The following is a 24,255-nucleotide window of genomic DNA, read 5'->3' as shown; positions in this document are numbered from 1 at the left end:
TATCTCTGTAGTTATGCTGCTATAGGCTTAGGCTGCTGGAGGACATAATGACCACTTTCACCCTCTTCACTACATTCTCACACTACTTTCCAATTTCGCATTATTTGCTGTTATTTCAGCTTTTAACTTTGTTCTCTCTTTTCTCTTCCTAGAAGCTACACCTGGCCTGGCTCTGTGTCTACCTGTGACACCTTTCTGGAGAGGGGAATCGTCCGAGCTTCTGCTGGCAACAACTTAATGCTCACCCTCTACAGATGATCCACATGGCCCTGTCTTTCAGTGTTTAACCCTTTCTCTCTCCTAGACATAGCTACTGACTGAGCTTCTACTGTGACTAACTCTATGTTCTCTCTTTCAGACTCTAACCTTGAAAACTGGCTCAGAGTTTATCTGTTCTTTCTTTCTAGATGAAACGACTAAAGGAGCTACATCCATTAACATTTACTTTTCCTTCCCATAGAAAGTACTCCTGGATCAGTGCTTCTGTGTTCTCTTTGTGTCTCTGCTCTGTTCTCTCAAACCTCCAGTCGGTCGTGGCAGATGGCCGCTCACACTGAGCCTGGTTCTGGTTCTGCTGGAGGTTTCTTCCTGTTAAAAGGGAGTTTTTCCTCTCCACTGTCGCTACATGCATGCTCAGTATGAGGGATTGCTGCAAAGTCAACACCAGTGACTGTCCACTGTCTCTACATGCTCATCCAGGAGGAGTGAATGCTGCAAGTCACTGACTGGATGCATTCATCTGCTTAGATAGAAAAACGTTTTATCCAATTTGAATAAAAAGCTAACTCCGACTGCACTGTTCAATGGTTAGAATTAACTGGAATGTATGAACCTGACTGTTGTGAAGTGCCTTGAGACAACATGTGTTGTGAATTGGCGCTATAGAAATAAAACTGAATTGAATTGAATTGAACATAGTGGTGGTAGCATCATGCTGTGGGGAAGCTTTTCTTCAGAGACATACCCCAGAAAACTTGCAGCTGTAACTGCAGCAAAACATGGCTCTACAAAGAGGGGCTGAATTCAAATACACGCCCCACATTTAGATTTTTATTTACCAAACCAATTTCGATCATTTACCTTTACTCTGTGTTGGTCTGTCACATAAAATCCCAACAAAATCCAAAATAATTTGTGGCTGTAATGTGACAAAGCTTCAGAAAGCGGTCTGAAGAAGGGAAAAGTAAAGAGTCCATTCATGTTCTTGTTGTTTCACTTGTTTATCTGCCATGTTTCTTAGTTCAAGATGTACAACAACTGGAGCATTAAAAAGACGTTAATCTTCCAAATAAGAAATGTTAATTGTTTTAGAGAAACTAACACGAAGCTTTGAAATGTGGGGACACATTAAGGCTCAGCTTGTTAAGATGATAAAAAATAGGGATTTATTGGGATTTATCTTCTTTGCCGCAGCTAACAGGATTACTCAGCTTTGTTCTTTCCCTGATGCAATTAAAACACGGAGACCATTTACACGGGGGCGGGGAGGCCTTTCCGTTAATTGAACGCGACCTCGAAACAGCAATTAAGGCGGTATAAATTATGCGACTTCTTAATAAACCACTTCGGTGGCGTGCTTTATGTGCTTAATTTAGACCATTGTTTTTCTGGTGGGGGGGGGGATATTAAAAGTAAAAGTTTGAAACCTCGCTGGACAACGGCTGATTTCCTCGTCTCACTGTGGAGAGGAGGGAGAGGGTCTGGCGTGCCAGCTCCTCGGGTTATTTTTTATGTGGGGTGGAAGAGAAGGGGGGTAGCAGGGTGTACCCCTCCCATCTCCCCCATCCCTCCCTCCTCTCTCCTCTCTCCTCCTCCTGTTCTCCCGGCTTCTCTCGGACCATTGTTGTTGTGATTGCCGTCCGGAGAGCGGCTGAGTGTTGTGTTGTGTCAGGTCTGGTGCGCGGCGGACTCATTCGCTCGTCTCTTTCTCTGCACCTAAAAGGAGGCTGACTGACTAGAGGAGGCTGCAGATCCACGTTTTGGCTGCAGAGCTTCGATCCTGTTCCAGGGGATCCTGATTCAGGAAAGGAGAGCTTCCAGAAGCGCTGCGTAAAGACGCAGAGTTTAGGACGGTACAGCGGAACCAAATAAGGGACACGCTTTTTTCTCTGTCCCCAGATCGGAGCGTTTTTAAAGACAGATTTTGTCATATTGTTTTGTCCTGCAAAACAAACCCCCTCGGAATTCCTCTCCATGGATTTGTAAGCAGCCCGACAAGCCGCGGACTTTGCCCCCGGGGATAAATACAGCTCCTACCCCCGGTCACCAGCTCCGGAGCAGCTGCTGTTCATGGTCCTGGAGCTCTTTTCCTCTGTTTTATACCTACACATCCTCTTTCATTTGGATACACACACCCTACTCACGGACTCGCTTTTTGGAAGGATACCGCAGATTTCCAATGAAGATTTCAATATTCCCAGGAGTCGAACGGGACAAGGAGTGATTTATTCCCCCCGCTGGTGCCAGTCATCTCTGTTGGGACAAGTCAGGAGGTGAGAGCTGAGCTTTCATTCATTTTCACAGAGAATACTGGGCTAAGAGTTCATTTATTTATTTCTAACTCTTTTAGAACATAGCAATAAAGCTCCATATATTCACTTATGAAGTATTTATTTGTCGCTAGTAAATTCTGAAGCGAAGAATTAAACCAGGTTTGGGTATTTCTAGCAGAATTTATTGGTTGATAAAATATGATGCTGCAAGCCAAGCAGAGGCAGCTGATACTAAACCTTTCACAACTATTTGACAAGAAAAACATGTCTTCTTACTCAAAGCGGAGTTTGAACTTTGTCACAACAGCTTCACATCTAAAACAGGAACAGGAAAAAAGTAACAAAAAGAGCAAAAATTATGCGCTATATCGGTAAAATGCGCTAAATGACTTGATGAAGCGATTAAATAAAATACAGAATGAAAGTGAGTGCTTTCAGAAACTCTTACTGCCTTGTGTTTTACATTGATTTCCGGATGTGTTAGATAATCCGCCGGACTGATCGAAGTTATTGACTGGCGGAAGCGCACAAGCGTCAGAAATCAGAGCGGCTCCGAGTCAGTTCGTACTCCGATTTCGTACCCACGCGTTCATGTTTGCTCCCTACCGTCTTCTATTTCGTACCTGTAAACAAACCACTGCATGTTATTAAACCATTACATATCAGTTTATTCTTTGTAGTCAAAAATTTTTGTGAATTATTGAGATAAACGATCATAAAAAACAATCAAATGGAATTGAATTTAGCTGCACACTGTTTCGATGGATTTCAGTTTGTTCTGGTTTTGATTCTTATTTGGCTCAGTCGAGAAATATGACTAGCTAGCTGACCCCTTACCAAAATAAAATAATTTTAAACGACCAACTGCTTGTATTATTTGTTGGCGTCAAAACCATTAAATCACAGTAGGAGATTATAGAAAATACCCCTAAAATCATCAGCTCTCAAATTGGGCACGGAACGTCACGCTAAGGTACACTTATGAAACAAATTGGTTGAATTTAGTCAATAAAACTGATGTAAGGGTTTGCATACATTGTAGCAGAGAACATTTTATTCAGTATTTCTGATTAGAAATACAGCTAACAGCTAAATAAATCGGATAAATTCCATCAAACCATATACAAACGTTTTAAAATATATCCTAACAAGGTGTCATGTTAAACATTTACCTCACAATAACAGCTACTACCTCAGAAGCTTAGGTGGCTAGCATGTTTAACTCTAGCTTCAGCATTAGCTTTATACAAGCTTTTACATATTTTTGCTGTTGTATATAAACTGTTCTAAAAACAAGCAGAATGCTAAGTTTTTAAAATCTTTTCTATGAAGGTGGAATGTAAACCGTTTCTCTACTACCACAGCTAAGATGTGCCATTCATTAACAACTGCCTCAGGGTTAAGAAGCTCATCTTGCTAGCAAGTTTCGCTTCAGCATTAGCGCTGGCGCAAAGACAGTTAAAGATTGATTAAAATTCTTGCTCCAACACATAAACTTTCTCAATCACAAGTCTTGTGACGTGCCTTAGCTTGATAAAACTTAAAAAAAAATGTAATTACTAATATTTGAAATCCCCCAAATCCATTTTTATAGTGTAAGAATTGACGCACGACCGGTACAAAATGCCGTAGGTACGAAATGGCAAAGGGGCTTTATAACCAACAGCCATGTATACAAACCCAGTCAGTACTGGTTTATAAATAGAAGCGGTGTTCCCAAATTCCTGACTGTTTGTGACCAACCAGGCAAGTTTATTATGATTACATTAAGTGACAGAAACATGCCAGGGACCCATTCCCTCCTTTTCTAGATGTGAATAAAAAATGGAGAATAAGGTGGAAGTGTTTTTGGCTCCGGCTGAAGTTCAGCAGCAATCTAGCGGAATTAACAGCAACAGGAGAGAGAGAGAGAGGGGGGAAAGTTTTCCAGTCCCTAATTGAGAAAGAATACGTTTCATTCAGCAGAGCTTGTTCTCTAAACGGTATGTGTGTGCGCGCCGCTTGGGTCTGGCGCCTGAGCTCAGCTGGCGCAGGGTGCGACAGAAAAAAAGGAAAAAATCCCTGCATTATTCCTTTAGCTCTCTTACAACCGGCCACTGTTTATAGTCTGTCTGGGGTCCATAAGACCACTTGTGCTTAAACTTTCATTCTAATCCCCTCACATTTATTAGCACCTCTGGTACAGATGTATTAAAATGATCGCAAATAACAAGAAGAGTCATTACTGATACTGTCTTTGGAGGAAAAACTGCTACACAGCATCACGCATCCCACACTGTGCTTAACCGAGTATGGTGTACTTTTCCACATATTCATCCTTTGTTTCATGTCAAACTCATCTGTAGTATTTGCTGCTTAACCTCTCAGGTTTAGCCTTATCAGACCAAAGCACATACCTTGGTTCTACTTAGATCCAGGCCAAGGCATAAGCAAAGTTAACTGCTGCTCCTTAGGATCGTTCACAGAAAATATATATCTCAAAACTTCAAATCTGTGAACATTAAAATAATCTAGAAATATTCAAAATTAAATGTGTGTTTTTTGTTTTTTTTTAGAATTTAAAAGAACTGAGAAGTGTATTAGTTGTATTTAGTGTAGAATACAAGATTATTATAAAATCCTGGAAATAAAGTCAAATCAACCTTTAACAATGACCCACCCCAAGCCTTACTTCCTTACAGAGTTTACAACATGCACAACAAGAGGAAGCATCTCAATCTCATCAACTGGACATACTCTGTCAGGAGAGTGCTGCCCGGTCACAGAATGGCACCCTGGGTTGCTGGCAATATCATCATAGATCTCTGGACACCAAATGAATAAATCAGAGAAATTATTTAAATTCTGCTATTTATTTAACAACTAACGGGACCTGGATTATTCATTAAAGTCATAATCTGCACAGGGCCCTATACGTCTTTGTTTGGACTCTAATAGATTCATATTACACAAATCATTTAGTCATTAATATTTGGTATTTTTTTTAAATTATGCAAATGTCAGTCAGATTTAAAAAATTTTGTCCAGGGAAACACATCGATATGAAGACAGCATCACATTTAAAAAATGACAAGGTAAATTGGTAATCTATGGGAAGACTCTCTGTTGTGTTAATTTGAAATTTACATTAAATGTTTTGAGGAAATTGCCTACAGTGAGTTTAAAAACATGCTCACAGTATAACTGCTGCTCCCTGGCAGGTTTCAAGTGCTTTCCCAGTATGGACCCATTATCCCCGGATCGGCTGACCGCCATCCATTGACAAACAACAGGCAGTAACAGCCCTGCTCCTTATTCATGACACTGGGGTGCCTGGACAATGTGAGACAGACAAGTGGGACAGTTAGCAGGACATCTGGTTAAGAATACAGCTGCTCACAGTCAAAACAGGCGCTCTCTGCAGCTATTTGTCTAGACAATTGTTTGTGTTTTTGACATCTAGCTTTAAACTGAACAAGTAGGGTTGTGTCTTTGACTGCTCTGTGGACAGGTCTCCTCTAAGAAGTCGGTTTCTGAGCCACAGAGAACTAACTGTCTGTCTTCTGGTTTGTTTACCATTGCAGGATCCAGATTTAGAGACTTTCTGTGGCTTCCTGAAGTTCTCGATGCAAGGGACTGGAGTGTGAGGCCCTTTCCAGGCTTCCAACTTCTGCTTTTGCCTCTCAACCATAAGACACACACGTTGCATCTAGAAGATGGTGTGGGGCTGCATGTTCTGTGTTCTCCTGCTCTGCTTGGTGGACAGAGTCGCAGTCAGAAGTGTTCCTGAAATAGGAACCAAAGGTAAGACAATTTTATCCCTGAGCTGGCTGCTTTGTTCCTCAGGCTTCATGATGATGTTTGTTCACAAACAAATCTCTGAGGCCTTCACAGAGCAGCTGGAGATTAAATTGCAGACTTTATTTATTAACAGGAGTTTATTTAGGTGTATCAGATTAAAAGAGGGCAGTTTCAGTCCACTTCACGATTATTCACAACTTTATGTTGATCTATCACATAAAATCCCAATAAATACATGAATGTTGGCTGTTTTAACATCACAAAATGTGCACAACTTGAAGCCTCTATGTCAGTCAGGCAGTTTACTTCCACATCTTTAGGGCCTTCTGTTAGCATAAAACCTTCACACTACCTCTTGCTTTACCCCAAGCACTTGCACTCGCCCCAGCTCTCTCTCTCCTAGGAAAGATGAAGTTTCTCCATGGGCATGAGGCCAGAGGAAGTCAGGATGACAGCAGAAATTAGGCGAGGGGTAGTGGTCGGGATTCGGATGGCGCAAAAGGGTCGGAAGCGTAAGGAGTCAGAGTGTTTTTTGCTGCTGTAAAGTGCGCTACCTGATCCATCCGAGGCCCTGGGGCTCGGAAGTGTAAATCTGCCTGGATATGTGCCAGCTGCAGAGGACGGGAAGGGGTTTTTTTTTTTTTCATTGATGCTTTACAGGCAGACGCTCAGGCTTCAAGCCAGTCACTGTTGGTTTACAGTCCCATTATGCTGTTTCTCTTCAGCAAAAACCTAATCAGTCTAATTGTTTTCCACCAAATAGTGTGATTTAGAATTAAAGCTGAAGTGGCGAGGGCTGTTTATGTGTAGCGGTGTCAAGTTTTTAAGTCTGATTAAAACACAAGAATGATTAATTTCTAAGGATGTAAGGAAATAGATGAAAGACAGAAAGAGTGGTGCCCCTGGAGGCCGCCGGGGCCAGCCGAGGCTTGTTTTTCAGACGACGGTGTGCAGGAGGGGGCTCCTGAAAAAGCTTCAAACAGCCCGTTGACAGAAATGTCTTTACATTGTCTGACATGTACATAAACTGTTCTTGGATTTATCTACTGTCTGAGATGAAATTTGAGGATTCATACAAAGGTTGGTGTTGCTGTGGCGCTTTTTGTAGCCCTCTCTTTGTGGGAATCGATTTAGATAGGGAAACTAGGCCCTATGTGTTACAATGATTTTTTCATTTATTTCCTTAAATTGTAATTTTTTTGTTGATGGGACGAAAGCCAGAGCAGATATTTTAGCCACAAAGACATGATCATCCATGACAGTCAGTAACATCAAAAAGTCTGCAAAACATCCCCTTTTTATGTCTTAGCTATTTTAATCTGTCGCTTTAAACAACTTGTAGGATTTTTCTTTTAAGACACTGAGATTTACTGTTATAAGCCTCCTTGCTTGTTTTTTTAATGTGTGTGTCTCTAGTGGTGTTATGTCTATCCTTCTGTTTTTAACCGTTAACCGAGCACATTGTGTTAAACCTGGCTGTATGAAAAGGGCTTTATAAATAAAGTTAATTGATTGATATGTGATAGAAACACTGCTAGACATCATTTACATTTTTGCTGCCTTTCTGAGGATTGTTGTAGTTTTCATGTTGTCATACCTACGTGACAACACTGTATAGGAACACCCTTTAGTATTGTTTCCACCCCATGCAAAGATGTGTAAGAAAAACTGAGAGAAGCAGGCCCACATCACCGCAGATCCTCCACCGTACTTACCAATGGGCATCGTGTCCTGTCCAATGTTTTCATCTTGTGTTTTTACATGAAACTCACCTGGAGGTTTTGTTGTCTAAAAGCATAATCTTAGTCTCATCCAACTAAGGCACACAGCTTTAGTTAAATCTTCTGTAGGGTTTTGCAAACTCTACCTGTTTACATTTGTGATAGTAGGACAGAAAAGGCATTTTCCAGCCAAGCCTTGCAAGCAACTAGCGAGTGTTTACATATTTCGAATGGTTGTTATGGACACCTAGCTCTCTAACACTGAGCTTTAGAGATGTTTAAAACTCTCCCATACTGTCCTAAAATTCTTTTAATGTTTCTAATCATTGCTCTGAGATAGAAAGGGCCTCTTATTGCTGTGTGAGCTTTCTGTGATGGGACATGAAGGTCTCTTCATTGTCCCAGCTGAGAGTCTATTACTGCCAGCTCGGTCGGCTGGCTGACCGGCTGATTGGGCGGCTTGTTTGTGTTGTGTTCTCTTGTTGTTTGCCCCCTCGCCTCTGGGTGACAATTCACACTCCATCGTAAGTTCATCTCCAGGGCATCTTCCCTGTCTCGGGAAGTTCATTAGCGTGGTTGCAGACTGTGTAGTTCAGGGTTCCTGCAAACTCTTCATCTCTAAATACCTTTTCAGACTTGTATTTCTAGATTTTTCTGACAGATTTGGTTGGATTTTGGACATGTGAGAAGCATTTAGCAAATTAGGATTAATTTATTAAAGAACACAAAGCTAAATTTGGTTCCAGATTAGGTTGCTACATCTCCCTTTCTTTCCCAAGTTTGGAAAACCATATTTTTCAGTGCTGTGAAGGAACCCCAATACCCCAATACTTTCTATTTGTTATTTACAGCTGCAGACTGGCTCCACTTTTCTTTTAATGCACGTCTTGTTTTGATCTCACATGGGTAATTTGAACACACTAAATATACATAAAAACTAGCCTCGGACATGTTGCTTTGAATGTGTTTTCCTTCATTTGACCAATTCCCTGTGTCTGATTTTCCACTTACAAGGTTATAAGCGTGTTATTTGTTCCTGAAAGCATTACCTGAATGCACTTTGGGTGATTAGACAGAAAGGCAGCACTTCACTCCCACAAGGGAACAGATTGCCCTTTCACTTAGTGCTCGCGGGAAGCAATCAGACAGAAAATTGCCCCAGAAAATTGCTTGTCCTGAGCGACTGAGAAGGATGGAGGCCTCCGATATGCTTCAGGACAAACGGCCCCCTGTCGCTGATAGTGACACCATAGTAGTAGGTTATCAGGGCACTCTATCACTGGTTCCTGGCAGCATTGAATGTCACTGGTTTGTTAGGAAAATGGTGTGATTCTCTTTCTGGTTTCTTCTGAGGTATAGGGAAACCTCCAGGATGTGTTTTGTCACATTTCCCCCTTTTTAAGGTGATCTGAGACCATAATAGTTTGTAGTTGATAATTCAGACTGTATTATGGGGGCCTTTCTTCAGAAATCAACCCAAAAAACTAATTAGAGCCAAAGGTTTCCTCAAATGCTAAATGTACTCCTGCTTTCCATCTCCATGTCTCTGTGTTCTCCAGACTTTCGTGGGTCCAAGCCTCTGATTGTACCAGGGTATCCAGAAAACACCACAGGGTTTATTGGTAGTCAAGTGAAACTGTTGTGCAAAGTCCACTGGCCGGTATCTACCAAGGTGCAGTGGTTGAAGTCAGATCCAAGCAGCACAGGACAAACCCAAGGAGGACCATCTCGCATCAAGGCCCTGACAGTAAGAACTCATCCACAGAAGCCAGCAAAAGCTCTGCAATTTTATTTCTAATGTTGAGCAAGTATAAAGTACCATCTTCTTCATACAGTCCCTGAAAAGTAATGGCTCCAAGGTCAACACCCTCCATCTGTCCAACATCACCATGGAGGATGCAGGCGAGTACATCTGCATGGCTGAGAGTGTCCATGGGGGACAGACATTTCAGGCCATGCAATCAGCATGGCTGGAAGTCCTGCCTGGTGAGGAACTCTTATCACTAAGTCCACATCCATGTTCATCTAGTGTTGTTTCCATAATGTTTCATTGTTTAAACCACTACACTCCCCTTGCATAGGTACCATCAATTCCAGAACTGTAGAAATGACTGCTGCTGAAGTTCGACCAGGTAACCTTAGCAAATTTTTATTTTTGGTGATTAAGCGATTTAGTCCAGGCATTGATGACGCACTTGTTAGCAGTGTTGCCTTGCAGCAAGAAGGTACTTGGTTTGAATCCTGGGGTCTTTCTGCATAGAGCTTGCATGTTTTCCCCATGCCTGTGTGGGTTTTCTCCATGTGTTCCAACTTCCTCCCTCAGTAACTGCATGTTAGGTTAGCTGGTCTGTGTAGGGTGTGAGGGGTGACAGAAAGTTATCTCTCTGCTGTTTGCTCACTTAGACCGTCACTGACCCTTCACAACCCCTCTCCAATCACTGTCACGTTGCAACATGTTCATTGGCTTCAGCCTGTCCTCTTGCTTGTTTCTTTTCTTGACCTCCTTTCTGGAGTGATAAAGGAAGGGGGGGAGTTTGCTGTGTTAGCCATATCGCTCTCAGTCGCGTAGTAATCCGCTAAGGAAGAGGGGGTAAGGTAGGAGGGGTTGTGTGGAGGAAGGTCATGTCACTAAGGCCGTGGTTTCCATGGTAGTTCCATTGTAATTATGCATATATGGGGATGGGAGATTTTGAGGAGTTGAAGGTCATAGTTCAGGGAATGACTTAAAGATTGAGCCAAGAGATCGGCTGATGCTGTGTGGCATTGCAATAAAAATATCAGAACAAATACAGAGTGCTGGACTGGAAGACAGACAGTTCTAACGTATCTCTTAAATTCCACAGAGGTTCCTCAAGATCTCAGTGAAGACACCACAGAGCTTCTTCTGCTGGAGCCAGGAAACATTCTAAAGTTACGCTGCGACATGAACACCCGGCCAGGCATGGCGGTGAACTGGTACAAGGAAAGAGTGCGGCTTCTCCCCACGCCTCGAATCCAGATGCGTGGTGCCATCATAGAGATCACAGACGTGACATATGAGGATTCAGGAATATATGTTTGTGTTCTCAGAGGAACCAAAAATCCTGTGAGGAACTTCACGATCACTGTGGCAGGTGAGAAGAACCAACACTTGGTAAATTAAGGCAGAATTTATTTATTTTTTTTGTCTAGTTGGCGTTTTTAGATTCTCATATTGTCTTTTTTGTCTTGTTTCAAGACATGTTAGGCTCAGGGGACGATGATGAGGACAACGGCTTGGAGGACTCATCTGTTGAAACTGACCAAGTTTATTTCTCCAGAGGTGTTTAGTTTTTTCACAATATTTGAGAAATCTAAAACAGAGATGTGACTCGGGTTTCAGACTTGGACTCACTTAAGCTGCAAAAACAAATACTTGAGGCTTGACTTGGACTTGCCTCTCAAAGACTTGCAACTTGACTTGGACTTGCTATTTAAAGACTTCAGTTTGATATGGCTTACCCCTCAAAGACTTGAGGCTTGACTTGGACATGCTCCTCACAGAGTTTAGACTTGGCTTAGACTTGCTCTTTAAAGAGTTGACTTTGACTTGGCTTACCTCTTAAAGACTTGAGGTTTGACTTGGACCTGCTACTTTATGACTTGAGGTTTGACCTAGCTTGCCCCTCAAAGACTTTAGACTTAAGTTGGACTTGGGAAAAATAACTCCTATACATCTCTGCTCTAAGATCTGTTTTTCATGTTTCAACTAAGGCTTTACTTATTGGTCTTTGTCTCTACAGGTCCCTACTGGACCCACACCCAGCGTATGGAGAAGAAGCTCTACGCTGTTCCAGCAGGAAACACTGTGAAGTTTCGGTGCCCTGCAATGGGCAGTCCGGTACCAACAATCCGCTGGCTAAAAAATGGACGTGAGTTCAGAGGAGAGCACCGCATCGGTGGAATTAAGGTGAGTGTTTCTGTTTGATCTTCTAAACTCCAAAGTTTTTATAGTTTAGGAGATATATTTAGCTTTTCCTCTTCTTTTCCCTCTTTATGATATTTGATTTTTTTTTTTGGCTAGCTAAGACACCAGCACTGGAGCTTGGTGATGGAAAGCGTTGTGCCCTCAGACAGGGGGAACTACACCTGTGTGGTGGAGAACAAGTATGGATCTATTACTCACAGCTATGTTCTCGACGTTCTGGGTAAGACATGGGTGTTTCTTTTTCAGATTTATTAACAAACACAGACAAGGGACAAAATGCATAGTTATCTGTCTCATAGTGGCCAAAGCATTGGTTAGCACTGCTGCAAAATTTAATTTGAGGGTTGAGCAGAAGGTAGCTGTGGTGCCTGGCATTGGCAATGACCGACAGAACAAGGACGGTCAGGTGTCCCTTCTAGTTTTCTACCTGATTTGTGACAAGAAACTAAGGAGGGATGCGGTTTATTTGTTCATTTGTTTTTCTGGATGTTGAGCACAAGGTCAGTTTCTATCCCTGCTGATGGGTACAAGAGGAGGAGACTAATGGGACAACTAATGAGATCAGAAAGTGACCGCAGATCAAAGAGACCGATGCCAGAGAGGCATGCTAATGGAACCAGTTTTGATCCCAAACTGACATTTCTTATTCTGCTGCCAACACAGAAACACATTCAAAGAAGAATTTAACCAGTTGCTGACTAGGCAAAGTGTGCCTGGTGTTAAATGGCTAAAACTTTGCATGTTTTGTAGTCTATGTTCAGTGTCTTGTGTTTATACATTGCTTTCACTAAGGTTCTGTGTTTGGGACTCTGTCAAGCTTAACCATGCTCTGTAAAACTGTTCTATGCCTCCAGTCCCTGGAGCTTTGCAGTTTTTTGGTTTGACATTTTATTCCTTTACTCAGTCCTTTCTCTTGCTTTGTCCTCTTGCAGAGCGATCCCCACATAGGCCTATCTTGCAAGCTGGTTTACCTGCCAACACCACAGCGGTGGTAGGCAGCGATGTTCAGTTCCACTGCAAGGTCTACAGTGACGCTCAGCCTCACATTCAGTGGCTCAAGCACATTGAAAGAAACGGCAGCCGCTATGGTCCTGATGGGACTCCCTACGTTCAGGTCCTCAAGGTTGGTACCAACTGCTGGGCGTAGGGAACAGAGATTGCAAAGTCAAATATGATTAAAGTCCTGTAGACACAGAAAATTAACATTATTATATTAATATAATATACATTTTGCATTTCGTGTCTTGCAGACTGGCAGTTTGAACATGTCAGAGGTGGAGGTTCTCTACCTGTCCAAAGTTACCATAGAGGATGGAGGAGAATACACCTGCCTGGCTGGTAATTCAATTGGCTTTGCCCACCAGTCAGCCTGGCTCACTGTGCTTTCAGGTAAAAATGGATTTAAGGGGTCTTCATGGGGGGGGGGTCAGTTTGGGCTGAAGTTGTTTGTGACTGTCACAAATCTTTACAACCCTTAAACTGAACCATTATTTTCTTTTGTTGACATTTATTCAGCACTGCTCTGAAAAATGCAGTTTATACTTAAATCAACTGAGAAACGTGGAAGCAAAGTGTTATCGTTCAAAAATCCATAAATCTCCTACTGTTTTTTGAAGGAAGGCATTGTTAACAGAAACTTGCAGCTGCTTCCAAGCGTTGGCTTGTAGTGTAGATGTTTGTCTTCTTACTCTTTAAGAACTTTTAAATGCTAAACCACACAGACGAATAGGACGGTCCTAAGCATCATTGTGGCCTCTTTAAAATTCAAATGTGTTTCTCCAGTTTAAAACAGTTTAGATCTTTTATTTTCTATTGATTAGGTGCATCTGTCTTATTGTTTCTGCAGAAGAAGAAGCAGCTGAGTCCATGGAAACTATGGAGACCAAGTACACTGACATCATCATCTATGCCTGTGGATTCGTGGCTCTGATAATGGCCATCATCATTGTGGTGTTGTGCCGGATGCAGGTCCACCCAAGAAGGGAGCCTTTCGACGCCCTTCCAGTTCAGAAGCTCTCCAAGTTCCCTCTTCGCAGACAGGTACACATCTAGTAATCATACGAGACAATAGTGGAACAAGCTTCTGAATGCAATTAGAGCACTGGTGTCCATCTTTAACTTCTCTTTAGAGCTAATCTTGTCTTTTTACAGCCCTAACATAGCCAATCTGGTGTTTTATTATTTAAATAGATCAAGAACATAATGTATGATTAGGTTTGTACTGATCTCTATGATGATCTAAACTGTAGAGGTTATGAGATATATTTCGGCTACATCTAAAGGAACAAAGTTGTAACACCTTCTTAAAGGGAGGTTGCTGAATTTAAATCTCTTCTCCTAAAGTATTCAGTGGAATCCAACTCATCCGGAAAGTCCAGCGCGTCTCTGATGAGGGTGGCTCGACTCTCGTCCGGCTGTTCCCCCATGCTGGCTGGTGTTATGGAGTTTGAGCTGCCCTACGATCCAGACTGGGAGTTCCCGAGGGAGAAGTAAGTCATCTGCAGATGCACATATTTTATGATTTAAAATCATTTGAAGTTCCTGTAACCGTGAGGTGTTTTGAAACACTGTCCTAAAAACCTAAAAGGTTGTGAGGGTATTAGGGTTTCATTTGGTTGTCGGGATAATAATTGTAGCTTTTGAATCATGTGGGAACCTAAAAATACAAATAGGCCTCCAGCTCATTTTTGGCTCTTTCCAACCTGTAGTTTAAGAAACCAAAGGTCCAAATTATGGATTTGTACAATTCTCATTTGGACATTCTTATTTTTTCTTTCTAGCTTGACCCTAGGAAAACCTCTGGGAGAGGGCTGCTTTGGTCAGGTGGTCAGAGCTGAAGCCTGTGGCATCAACAAAGACTGCCCGGATCAGGCCACCACTGTTGCGGTCAAGATGCTCAAAGGTATAAAAAGACTCGCTAAAGAAAGTAACTGAGAAGTTTTTGTCTGTGTCTAAATAACATGATCTGTTTTTCTCCAGATGATGCCACAGACAAAGACCTTGCAGACCTCATTTCAGAGATGGAGCTGATGAAAGTAATGGATAAGCACAAGAACATCATCAACCTACTGGGTGTCTGCACACAGGATGGTGAGTTTCAAATAGTCTTCCTGTCTCCTAAAACCTAATTTATTGTCTCTCAACTTGAGTGATCCAACCTTGAGGCTAAAGTCAAAACACAAACAGCCCTTCATCCTGTTTTATATTCCTCCCCAATACAGGCCCCTTATACGTGCTAGTGGAGTACGCCTCCAAAGGCAGTTTGAGGGAGTACCTGCGGGCCAGGCGACCCCCAGGCATGGATTACACCTTTGATGTGACTAAAGTGCCAGAGGAGCAGCTCACCTTCAAAGACCTGCTTTCCTGTGCTTACCAGGTGGCCAGAGGGATGGAGTACCTGGCCTCTAAAAGGGTGGGTTCACTTGAAAGAGTGGGAATGACATCTGAGTGGCAGTAAATCTCTCAACGAGTATTTCATGGATGTAAAATGGTGAACTGTCAATCTAAAGAAGCACTGCAGGATGATTACGTGCCTCCTGATTTGTAGTTGTGTTATTGGCAATCTCTTGCTTTGTTTCGTCTTTTTAGTTTTTGTAAGGTTGTGAAGAGGAAATCTAATAGTATAGCCAATGGGTTAACTTTTGTATGTTAGTAAATTAGAAATCTAAGCTTGTGATGAAGTAATTCCCTAACATCATATTTCTTAACTTAAATGAAATAAGATAGTGAAACATTTGAATAGATCTGAGTTTTAGAGATCAGCACCAATCAGTTTTTATCTGTTTTTCCAATATTTGTCACCTGCTTTACAAACTGATTTTAGCCAATTTCATTTTTTCACTATGATCAAATTATTTAAATAATTTTCTCTGGTATTTGTGCTGTAAACAGTCATTATTTATTGGTATTAGGTGCATAAGAGATGTCACATCCTGTGTGTGATAGAAGTTGATGTTAAACAAGGATTTAGATGTAGATGTAGAATGTTTCTTTAATCTTTACGCTAATACTGCAAATTACCCGAAACACTGTCAACATTTTTAAATGTAGGATGTTCCATGACTTGCAGAGGTTGAATATTTAAAAGGATAATCCAGAACAACATTGCTGTAATAAGTTCAGCCTTCTTGAGATCTGCTGTCCCACTCTGTTGTAGCAGCCTGAATACATAGCAGACATGACACAGCAAATATTTTCCTTTTGAACAGCTGATACAACTTTTTTGCTTCATCTGACTTCATTTTAAACCCTCTCACTTATTTTAAACACTCACTAAAACAAAATAATATCTAAACTAAGCTTCTTGAGTAACTTGCACACTGAAGAAGGTTGCTGCGAGTGTAACCTATTAGCACTAAGGTATGGTAGCTTCCTCCCAGCGGATCGGGCAAGTTAAACTAAAAAAAGCTTTTTGGTCACCGGTCAGTTTCTCTGTGCATCTCTTGTGCGTTCTAGTTGTATTTTAGTCGCTGGTTCCTGAGCAGCCCTGAGTTTAAATTCAATATGGCTGCCACACATATAGATCATAGTGAAACTTAAAGAATTCAACCCTTTTTTGGTACATCTGACGGTTTGCATCTAATTAAATCACCGGGACATACAGTGCTTTACAATCTCTTTTTAACGACCATTTTCCTTCAGATTTTAAACCCATTTAAATCGACGGCTCATTTGTGTTGCTAACCACAGTTACAAATGAATAAATCTTCCGCCATTGGGACAAATCAAGTGCTGCAAAGGTTTTAAAGAGGCTTTAATGGCTCAATGATGAGGGTTTGATGTTCCTTAATTAAACTGCATTTTGGCTCTTCAGACTGACTGGTCTCTTTCTGAATCCCTATGGCAAGACCAGCTGTTCTCCTCCCTTTCTCTTTCTACTCTTTGCCCCCTCACCCTATTTTTCATTTCCTCTCATTTTCCCAGCATGCACTCTGCCTGTGAGTGCGTCTTATCAACACGTCTCTTTGTCTCTGCCAGCCAGTGTCTCAGACAGGCATTCCTGAGCAGCGAGCTGCCTCAGCTTCAGTCCTATTTACTCTTCCCCATCCATCTGCCTGTCCCTTTTGCTTGCAGGGCTTTGTCCTTTTTAGCGTCGCCATAAATCTGTTAGCAAACAGGCAAGCGGAGCAGAGATGTCTTCTGGCATCAGGTTTCTGGCTGTACTGCCTCCTAAGAAATGCCAGCGCCTGAAACTAACCCTTGATTATGGGGAGACCCACAAAACCCCATAGCGGTTCATTCTGCAGGTTCCCACAAATCCCGCGACTATTTCGAAAGAAAACCAAAATAAGCTTAATGACATACGTTCAATGTGGGCAAACACTGCTTTCTTTTTTCACATCTTTCTGAAGGGTTGGTTTAAACTCCAGGATTTCTATATAAAGACATTTTTCTTTTTGTGGAATTCACTACAATGAGGCCCTGTTAGTTGATTTTAGACTACAGTCTTTTTATTTAGGGCGAAATCAGCAATTATTTTCTACTGCCTGCCTTGAAATAACAACCCAGACTTGTCTGAAAGCAGTAGAGCTTTTCATGACTCTAAAAACAGAAAGAAATACATTTTTCTACCTTCTTGCTTAGTTTTTTCTGCAGATCACAACTAAATCAGAACAGAATTATGAGAAACAAATTATTTAGAAGAAACAGACTGGATAACCAACTGAAAGAGCTGAAGTGTGAGTACTGAACACAGCACAGTCAGAAAATCATGTTTGTTTTCTGTCTTCGTTTCTGCAGTGCATCCACAGGGACTTGGCAGCCAGGAACGTTCTAGTGACAGAGGACAACGTGATGAAGATCGCCGACTTCGGCCTGGCCAGAGGCGTCCACCAGATCGACTATTACAAGAAAACCACCAATGTGAGTCACGGTTTCTGCAGCTGCACTTTTCAGGAATTCACTGGTAGACAAAAATCTGTTTTTTATAAAAATTTCCACTGCTGCTGAAACACATTCGTGTCAAGCAATTTTGGCAGAATTACATATTTTGTAAATTACTGTGTAGGGTAGTCTTGCTGAAATTAATTAGGCTGGGTGTATGGTGTTGAAAGTTGTTTTCTGCTTATTTTGATGTGGTTTCATGGTAGTTTTATCAGAAATAAATTGATGATTTGTGGAAAAAATGGCAGGGTTTCACTTACAGCTGTGTCTGCATCAGCAGCTTTAATACCCCTCAAAATAGAGTACGTCTGATGTTTTTTCTCAGATTGGCTTCGGTCTTAATGAGACTTAATTAGAAAATGAGTTTTTAGTCCTTTGTGTTCTTTTTAGAAAATGAAACACTAAAGTTCACCATGACTCTGTGCAAGATATTCCTACAGTGGGTAGACTTTAAATACGGAACCTATAAAAAGAAGAACTAGGGGGAGGGAGGAAGAAAGAAAGGATGGATGAAAGAAAGAAAGGAATGAAGGAAGGATACAGGTGAGCAAAGAAAATTACCAAGGACACAAGAAGGCAATACAAAGGAAGTAAGAAGGGAAATACTCAAGAAAGGGAAGAGGGATGGAATATGGGAAGGGAGGTAGAACACTGAAGGAAGGAAGGACACAAGGGTTAAAGGAGACAAGGAAGGAAGGAAAAAATACAGAAAGAAGTCAGGGCAAAAGGAGAATGACTTGGAAAATACTTAAATTGGATTGCAGGTTTTTCAATACTGTGTAGGATGATCTAACAAGTTTAATTGTCTCTGCAGGGACGGCTGCCGGTGAAATGGATGGCACCAGAAGCTCTGTTCGACAGAGTTTACACTCACCAAAGTGACGTGTAAGTCCGTCTTCTATTTTACAACCTTTGGTTTTTGTTTCACTTCTAAACACTTAACGCTTATACCAAGAAAACTGATTCTGAAGTTTCATATCTGATCTATGTCTCTTCTCCTTTGGGCTGCTCTCAGGTGGTCGTTTGGCGTCCTGATGTGGGAGATTTTCACATTGGGGGGTTCACCGTACCCAGGCATCCCTGTTGAGGAGCTCTTCAAGCTGCTGAAGGAGGGACACCGCATGGACAAGCCCTCCAACTGTACACATGAACTGTAAGTAGGAACCATCCCCCTCTTCTCCTGGAGATCTGTTCTTTGTCCTCAGTAACTCCACAGTATCAGAAGATTATCACACACCTTTGCTCTTTTTCTTTCCTGAAATAAAAGATAACGAGTGCGCTTAGATAATACAAAAACAAAGCTGCATGACATCTTTCAGCCTGGTACAAAGGTGAGAAATGATCGAAGGAAAACATTTTTGTTCAATTCAAAGTCAAAATGACAAGCAGGACTCTGAGCTTCAGAAAAATCGAACCACCACACATGTCCCACCATCACAAATATAAACATGTGCAGTTTGTTAAACACTACTTGGATTTTAACAAGTTTGTATGCTGTGGTCGGATTGAACTGAGACTGTGCTATACTGCTGCAAACACTCCGGGTCAGCCTGGTGTAAAACACAGGATGAATTTAAGGAAGGACATCTCACACCTACTGTTAAGTACATAGGAGGATCTATGATGCTGGGGGCCTACCATAATGACCTCTTTGAAACATCAGAACTTTTAAAATAAATATCTGGTGACTTCTGCAAGGCCTTCCTAATTAAAAGTTGTTTTTTTCTTTTTACATATTTTCAGTTTGAGATTCAGTTGTTGCAATAAAATACTTAATTCTAGGACACTGTGAATAACAGTTTCCTACCAGGGGTGCCATTTACTGTGGAGACAGTTACTGGCACCCCAGCATTTAATAGCTATAAATATCCTGATGAAATGTTGTTTCTTTTCCTGCAGCTACATGCTGATGCGTGAATGCTGGCACGCCATTCCCACCCAGCGACCAACATTCAAGCAGCTGGTGGAGGAGCTGGACAAAGCTTTGCTGTCCATCTCTGACGAGGTGGGCTTCACTCACACTCATGGACGTGCACTAACATCCAAACATTATGACCTTCACATACGTAGATGAATGAGTAGAAATGTGACTTTTCAACTCAGAAATGTTACTAATCTTGAATGATTTTAAATTTTTTTGGCTCTTGAACTCAATATTTTAGGCAACTATGAAAATCTTCAAGGACTATCATAAGAATCTTGAACTGAGCCAATCCAAAACAGTTGAAATAATATTTTTCTGTAATATGTTATTGGTTTTAAACAGTCATGGTACTTACTTTACACATCTGTGTTGGGAGGAAGCCATTCAAAGAACAACCTGTCTATCAGCATGCCTAATGGCATCTACAAGAACAGAGCAAATTCATTATTCACTGCAGTGTGCTGCCAGTTCTTACTCATATTTTTCATTTCTGATTTCAAACTGTCTCATCAGTCCTCTAATTTCTTCCTCTCAGTACTTGGACCTGTCGACGCCATTCGAGCAGTACTCCCCATCTTGTGAGGACACTTCCAGCTCCTGCTCCTCTGACAACGACTCTGTTTTTACGCATGACGCCTTGTCCACCGACCCCTGCCTCCTTGCCTACCAGGATGTCCGCCTTCGGATAGACGCCAAAACGGCTCTCAGATAGACTCCAGAACGCAACGCCCGAGCGGGAGCTTCCTCGGGTTACTATCTGGTACTAAACTGACAGTCGACAAGCTAAGGGTTTCATTCTCGTTGGACTTTTTTATTAAAGCCCTTTAATAGAAGTAGGCATTTATTTACACACACATGGAGCACTGAGGCCAGGCTTCTTCACAGCCTGGAGGCCAGAGGGGAAACATTTCAGCCTTCTGAAAAACAAGCAAAACTTTGGACTACCAGCTTGTAAACAGCTGCTAAAGTTGAAAAAAACCATGGCACTACACTCAACAGAAGAGGCCCTGGAACTCAAATCTCATTCAAGTGCTTTTTCTTTGATTATCTCGCTTTTGGAAAGAGGTCAGACAAAGATCTTCTTTCACCAACCCAAACACCAGGGCTTCAAACCTCGGTTGTGAGAACATTTTAAAGAAAAAAAAATATTTTGGTATGATAAAAAGTAAAGAAATTGATTGTTGATTTAAATCTCTCTATATAGTAATATTTTACGTTTGTATTGCTTATTTAAAAAAGAAGAAGTCTTAAATCTCAGGATCTCTCACGCTAAGAAGTTGCTGTAGTGGCAGCAAAAGTGCCTGAACTGATGATTTCCTGTGAATATATTAGAATAATAAAATATTTTATGTACATATCAATGACAGAAAAACAACTGCCTTTCATAAATTATTGTGAATGACAAATAAAATGAAGTTATTGAAGGTAAAATGAGAAAAAATGTTAATCTCAAAGTGCCAAACCAGCAAACTTATTGGAAGTCATTTAGAGGCTGAGAAAAAACAGTTTCTAACAAAAGTTCAAGCTGGAGATGTTTCGAGAATTTCACTTGAAAAGTCTTGGAATGAAACCCTTCATTTTTATTTTATTTTATTTTACCTCTAGCTCAAAGAAAACGAGTCAAGTTTTTTTGGTCTTTTTTTAATCTCCTCAGGATTTGAGATTCTGTTCAAAGGTCATAAAGTTGTAGTGAATAACACACCTGGAGTCTTTATTTGGCATTAATCCAGATTAGTAGGTCCTGGAGGCTGAAGCTAATGGATGATATGAGAAAGGTAGTAACAAAAGTGGACTTGCAATTAGTCAAAACAACTCTAATCTCAAAAATGCTGTTTAGGAACCTTTAAACTAATGTCACATTAGCATGTTTTTTAATATGTATATGTGGAGAAACGGCTGATGATTTAAATGAGGTGGTGTGTCAAAATTGATCTTTCTGTGTGAAACATGTACAGTGGAAGCTATAAATACACATGAAATTCATTTAGTTTGCATCTTAAAAATTTGTATGTGGCAACAACTTTCCCTTCTGAAAAATCAGAAGAAAAAAAGTATTCCCCCTCCACTTATACCATAGCAAAAAACACGTACAGCATTCAAGCTCAGTAATTCTCAGCATAAGAGCCATCGATCCCATATAATTTCATTGTAACAAACGTGGCATGGTAAAATAAAACAATTGTAAGAGCAGACAGAAAAACACATCTGGAGATTGTCATCTTCCACTATTACTTTAGAGAAAACATCATGAGATACTCTCCATCATGAAGCATTTCGCTCCAGGCCCATAAGCCAACACAATGCCTACAAATTTCCGCAGCACTGGCATCCCATACCCACTGTTTGTAGAAGCATTGGCAGCACTCACTCACTGTCTCCAGGTTTGCAGTTAAAAAGAAAATCATCACGAGCAGAATAACTTTTTTTCATGGGCAAAGATGTTTCCACTATGTCTACTTTGTTGCTGTCTTCATACCATGCAAAGGAAGCAAGGGAAAGGCAACACGGCAGATGCAGCATGCAGGTAGCAGAGGCACGTGGAGCCTACTGACAGAGTAAAGCTTACTCACCGGCCATAGTCATCCTGCACATTTGTGCCTGGAGGAAAATGTGTTGAAGCCTTTTATGCTACATTCATATTTAGGTGTGTTCATATTGAGAAGTATAGAGAACGGAACATCTAAAGTGTTTCCGGTCAGAGTAACTTTCTAATAAAAGTGCAATGCCCATGTCCATGTGAAAAGCGAAACTGTTAAAGATTAATAAGATAGTTTCGGCATAAACCTCTATGATGTTTTCGAGATTTGAGATGCTTTAAGATGGTGGACGTCTGGTAGGAAACAAGTTAAATTTGTATTCGAAGGTTCCACATTTGTATGTGTTTCACACAGGACGATTAATGGTGGTGCACTACTTCCACTCTCCATTCCCCGTGTTATTGCTCATTAGCTTCTGTGTTAACTAAAGTCCATTGTGAAAGGGAGGATGGTTTGTTGTTGTTTTAAGACATTCTAAGCTTTTAGCAGAAGCTCATCTCAGAAATTGTAAATTTTCCCTTAAAAGAAATTTAATGAGTTTTGGATAATTACCAAAGCCACAAACATAATTTCTACTTATATTTCCATTTGAACAAAGATGTAAAGCGTCTGTGTTCTTTGCCCTTGGATCTCTTGAGGTTCAGGTTGGGACTCATCCCAAGAAAAGGAGAACAAACAGTTACGTTTAAAGACTGTGAGGAACTGGCCCTAGTCCACTGTCATTGCTGTTGGATGAATTGGGGGGGATCTGAATGTGTAAGGCTGTGTGATTGATTTCAAATAGAGGCGAAGGGGGAGGGACCCTCCATTGTCTGACTGTAACCCTTCACCCAGCTCAATCTGGTGGATAGGGATCCTCAGGTCCACAGGCGGGCCGGACAATGAGGGCTTTGCGGGCTTAATGGGTGTGACTACAGACTAGAGGCAGTTCTTTGGTTTGGGGGGCGGGGCGTGTTGGGTTAGTTTGAGCTTGTGTGCAAATGAAGAGGCTCTTATTATGATAATGTCTCCTCAAATGTCCCAATCCTGATCCCCAAAGCATCCTGTTTTTTTAAATTAAAAATCTTAATTCAGATTGCCAGTTCTGACATCCAGGAGCAGCTGTATACATTTTTCTTCTATGGGATAGAAATTACAGAATGACTCAGCCTGCCTCCTGAATCTGACCTCAGAAAAAACAAGCAGAGATCAAACTGTGGGATCAGTAAAATCGCTGAAATTTTTCTTGTTTTCAATTTCATCTTGCAGTATTTGTAACCGATCAAAATTAAAAATGGAAGGTTTTATTCCCAAACCATCCCCACCCTCCACGTGTTTTAGGATTCAGCTATTTGTGTTTATCAGTTGTTTAATTCTGGTACGTTGTTTCTTAGAAATGTTTCTTATATTAGCATCTAAATTCAGCTGCATTTGTACATTCCTGTAATCTCCTGATACCGACTCAATTTGTAAACTTGTCCTCAAGCAGAGAATTATTTTAGAAATATCTAATTTATTTGTTTATTGTTTTGTTTTTATATGAAATAAAGTATAATTTAAAATAAAGCTGCTCTGGATTTGTTTTTCCTGTCTCAGTTTGTCTGGCTTGATGATCATCCATCTCAAACTTCAAACTAGAAACTCATCAGGGTATTTCTCTGAGTTTATATTGATAACTGGTGATAACCTCCAAGTTTATGCCTCTTAAACAGCATCCTCATTCAGTTCACCTCCTCTTTCCTTTTTTAGCCTTTTTGGTTTATATGCAAAACACTATCTGTGGCACAAAACTGTCTCTGCATCGTCAACACACAGTCTCCACGGTGACAAATTATGGTGGCAGCATCATGATGTGGGCAAGCCTTGTTTTAGCAGGGACTGAGACATGGGTCAGAGTTGGAGGGAAGATGGATGGAGCTAAAAGTGTGTTTGAGATGTTTAGGATGCTGGAGTTATAAATTACATCACAACTGAGTTGAAAGCATTTTAGTAG

The 24,255-nt window shown here is 41.1% G+C and overlaps 1 protein-coding gene across 1 annotated transcript; it reads left to right on the top strand.

Annotated features, from left to right (window-relative positions):
- Window positions 1–1,850: 1,850 nt before the first annotated feature.
- Window positions 1,851–23,828, top strand: fgfr4 (fibroblast growth factor receptor 4). Its single transcript, XM_047379229.1, has 21 exons — window positions 1,851–2,492; window positions 6,056–6,275; window positions 9,553–9,740; window positions 9,829–9,979; window positions 10,075–10,125; window positions 10,837–11,106; window positions 11,211–11,294; window positions 11,755–11,921; window positions 12,036–12,159; window positions 12,872–13,062; window positions 13,190–13,328; window positions 13,786–13,979; window positions 14,283–14,428; window positions 14,720–14,841; window positions 14,919–15,029; window positions 15,161–15,351; window positions 17,679–17,801; window positions 18,637–18,707; window positions 18,838–18,975; window positions 19,722–19,827; window positions 20,282–23,828. The coding sequence occupies exons 2-21, from the start codon at window positions 6,188–6,190 to the stop codon at window positions 20,456–20,458; spliced, it is 2,832 nt and encodes a 943-aa protein (XP_047235185.1). The 5' UTR covers window positions 1,851–2,492; window positions 6,056–6,187; the 3' UTR covers window positions 20,459–23,828.
- The last annotated feature ends 427 nt before the right edge of the window (window positions 23,829–24,255 follow it).

The sequence above is a fragment of the Girardinichthys multiradiatus genome, chromosome 11, assembly GCF_021462225.1.
Source record: "Girardinichthys multiradiatus isolate DD_20200921_A chromosome 11, DD_fGirMul_XY1, whole genome shotgun sequence".
Lineage (NCBI taxonomy): Eukaryota > Metazoa > Chordata > Actinopteri > Cyprinodontiformes > Goodeidae > Girardinichthys > Girardinichthys multiradiatus.
The sequence above is the reverse complement of the archived record's forward strand: the minus strand, read 5'-3'. Positions and strand labels throughout refer to the sequence as shown.

What these genes read in the sequence shown, in the direction of transcription:
- fgfr4 (XM_047379229.1), top strand. Translation starts at nt 6,188, where the DNA reads ATGGTGTGGGGCTGCATGTTCTGTGTTCTCCTGCTCTGCTTGGTGGAC. An exon ending in TGCTGCTGAAGTTCGACCAG is followed by an intron (nt 10,126 to 10,836) that starts GTAACCTTAGCA and finishes TAAATTCCACAG; the next exon opens with AGGTTCCTCAAGATCTCAGT. An exon ending in CTGGCTCACTGTGCTTTCAG is followed by an intron (nt 13,329 to 13,785) that starts GTAAAAATGGAT and finishes TTGTTTCTGCAG; the next exon opens with AAGAAGAAGCAGCTGAGTCC.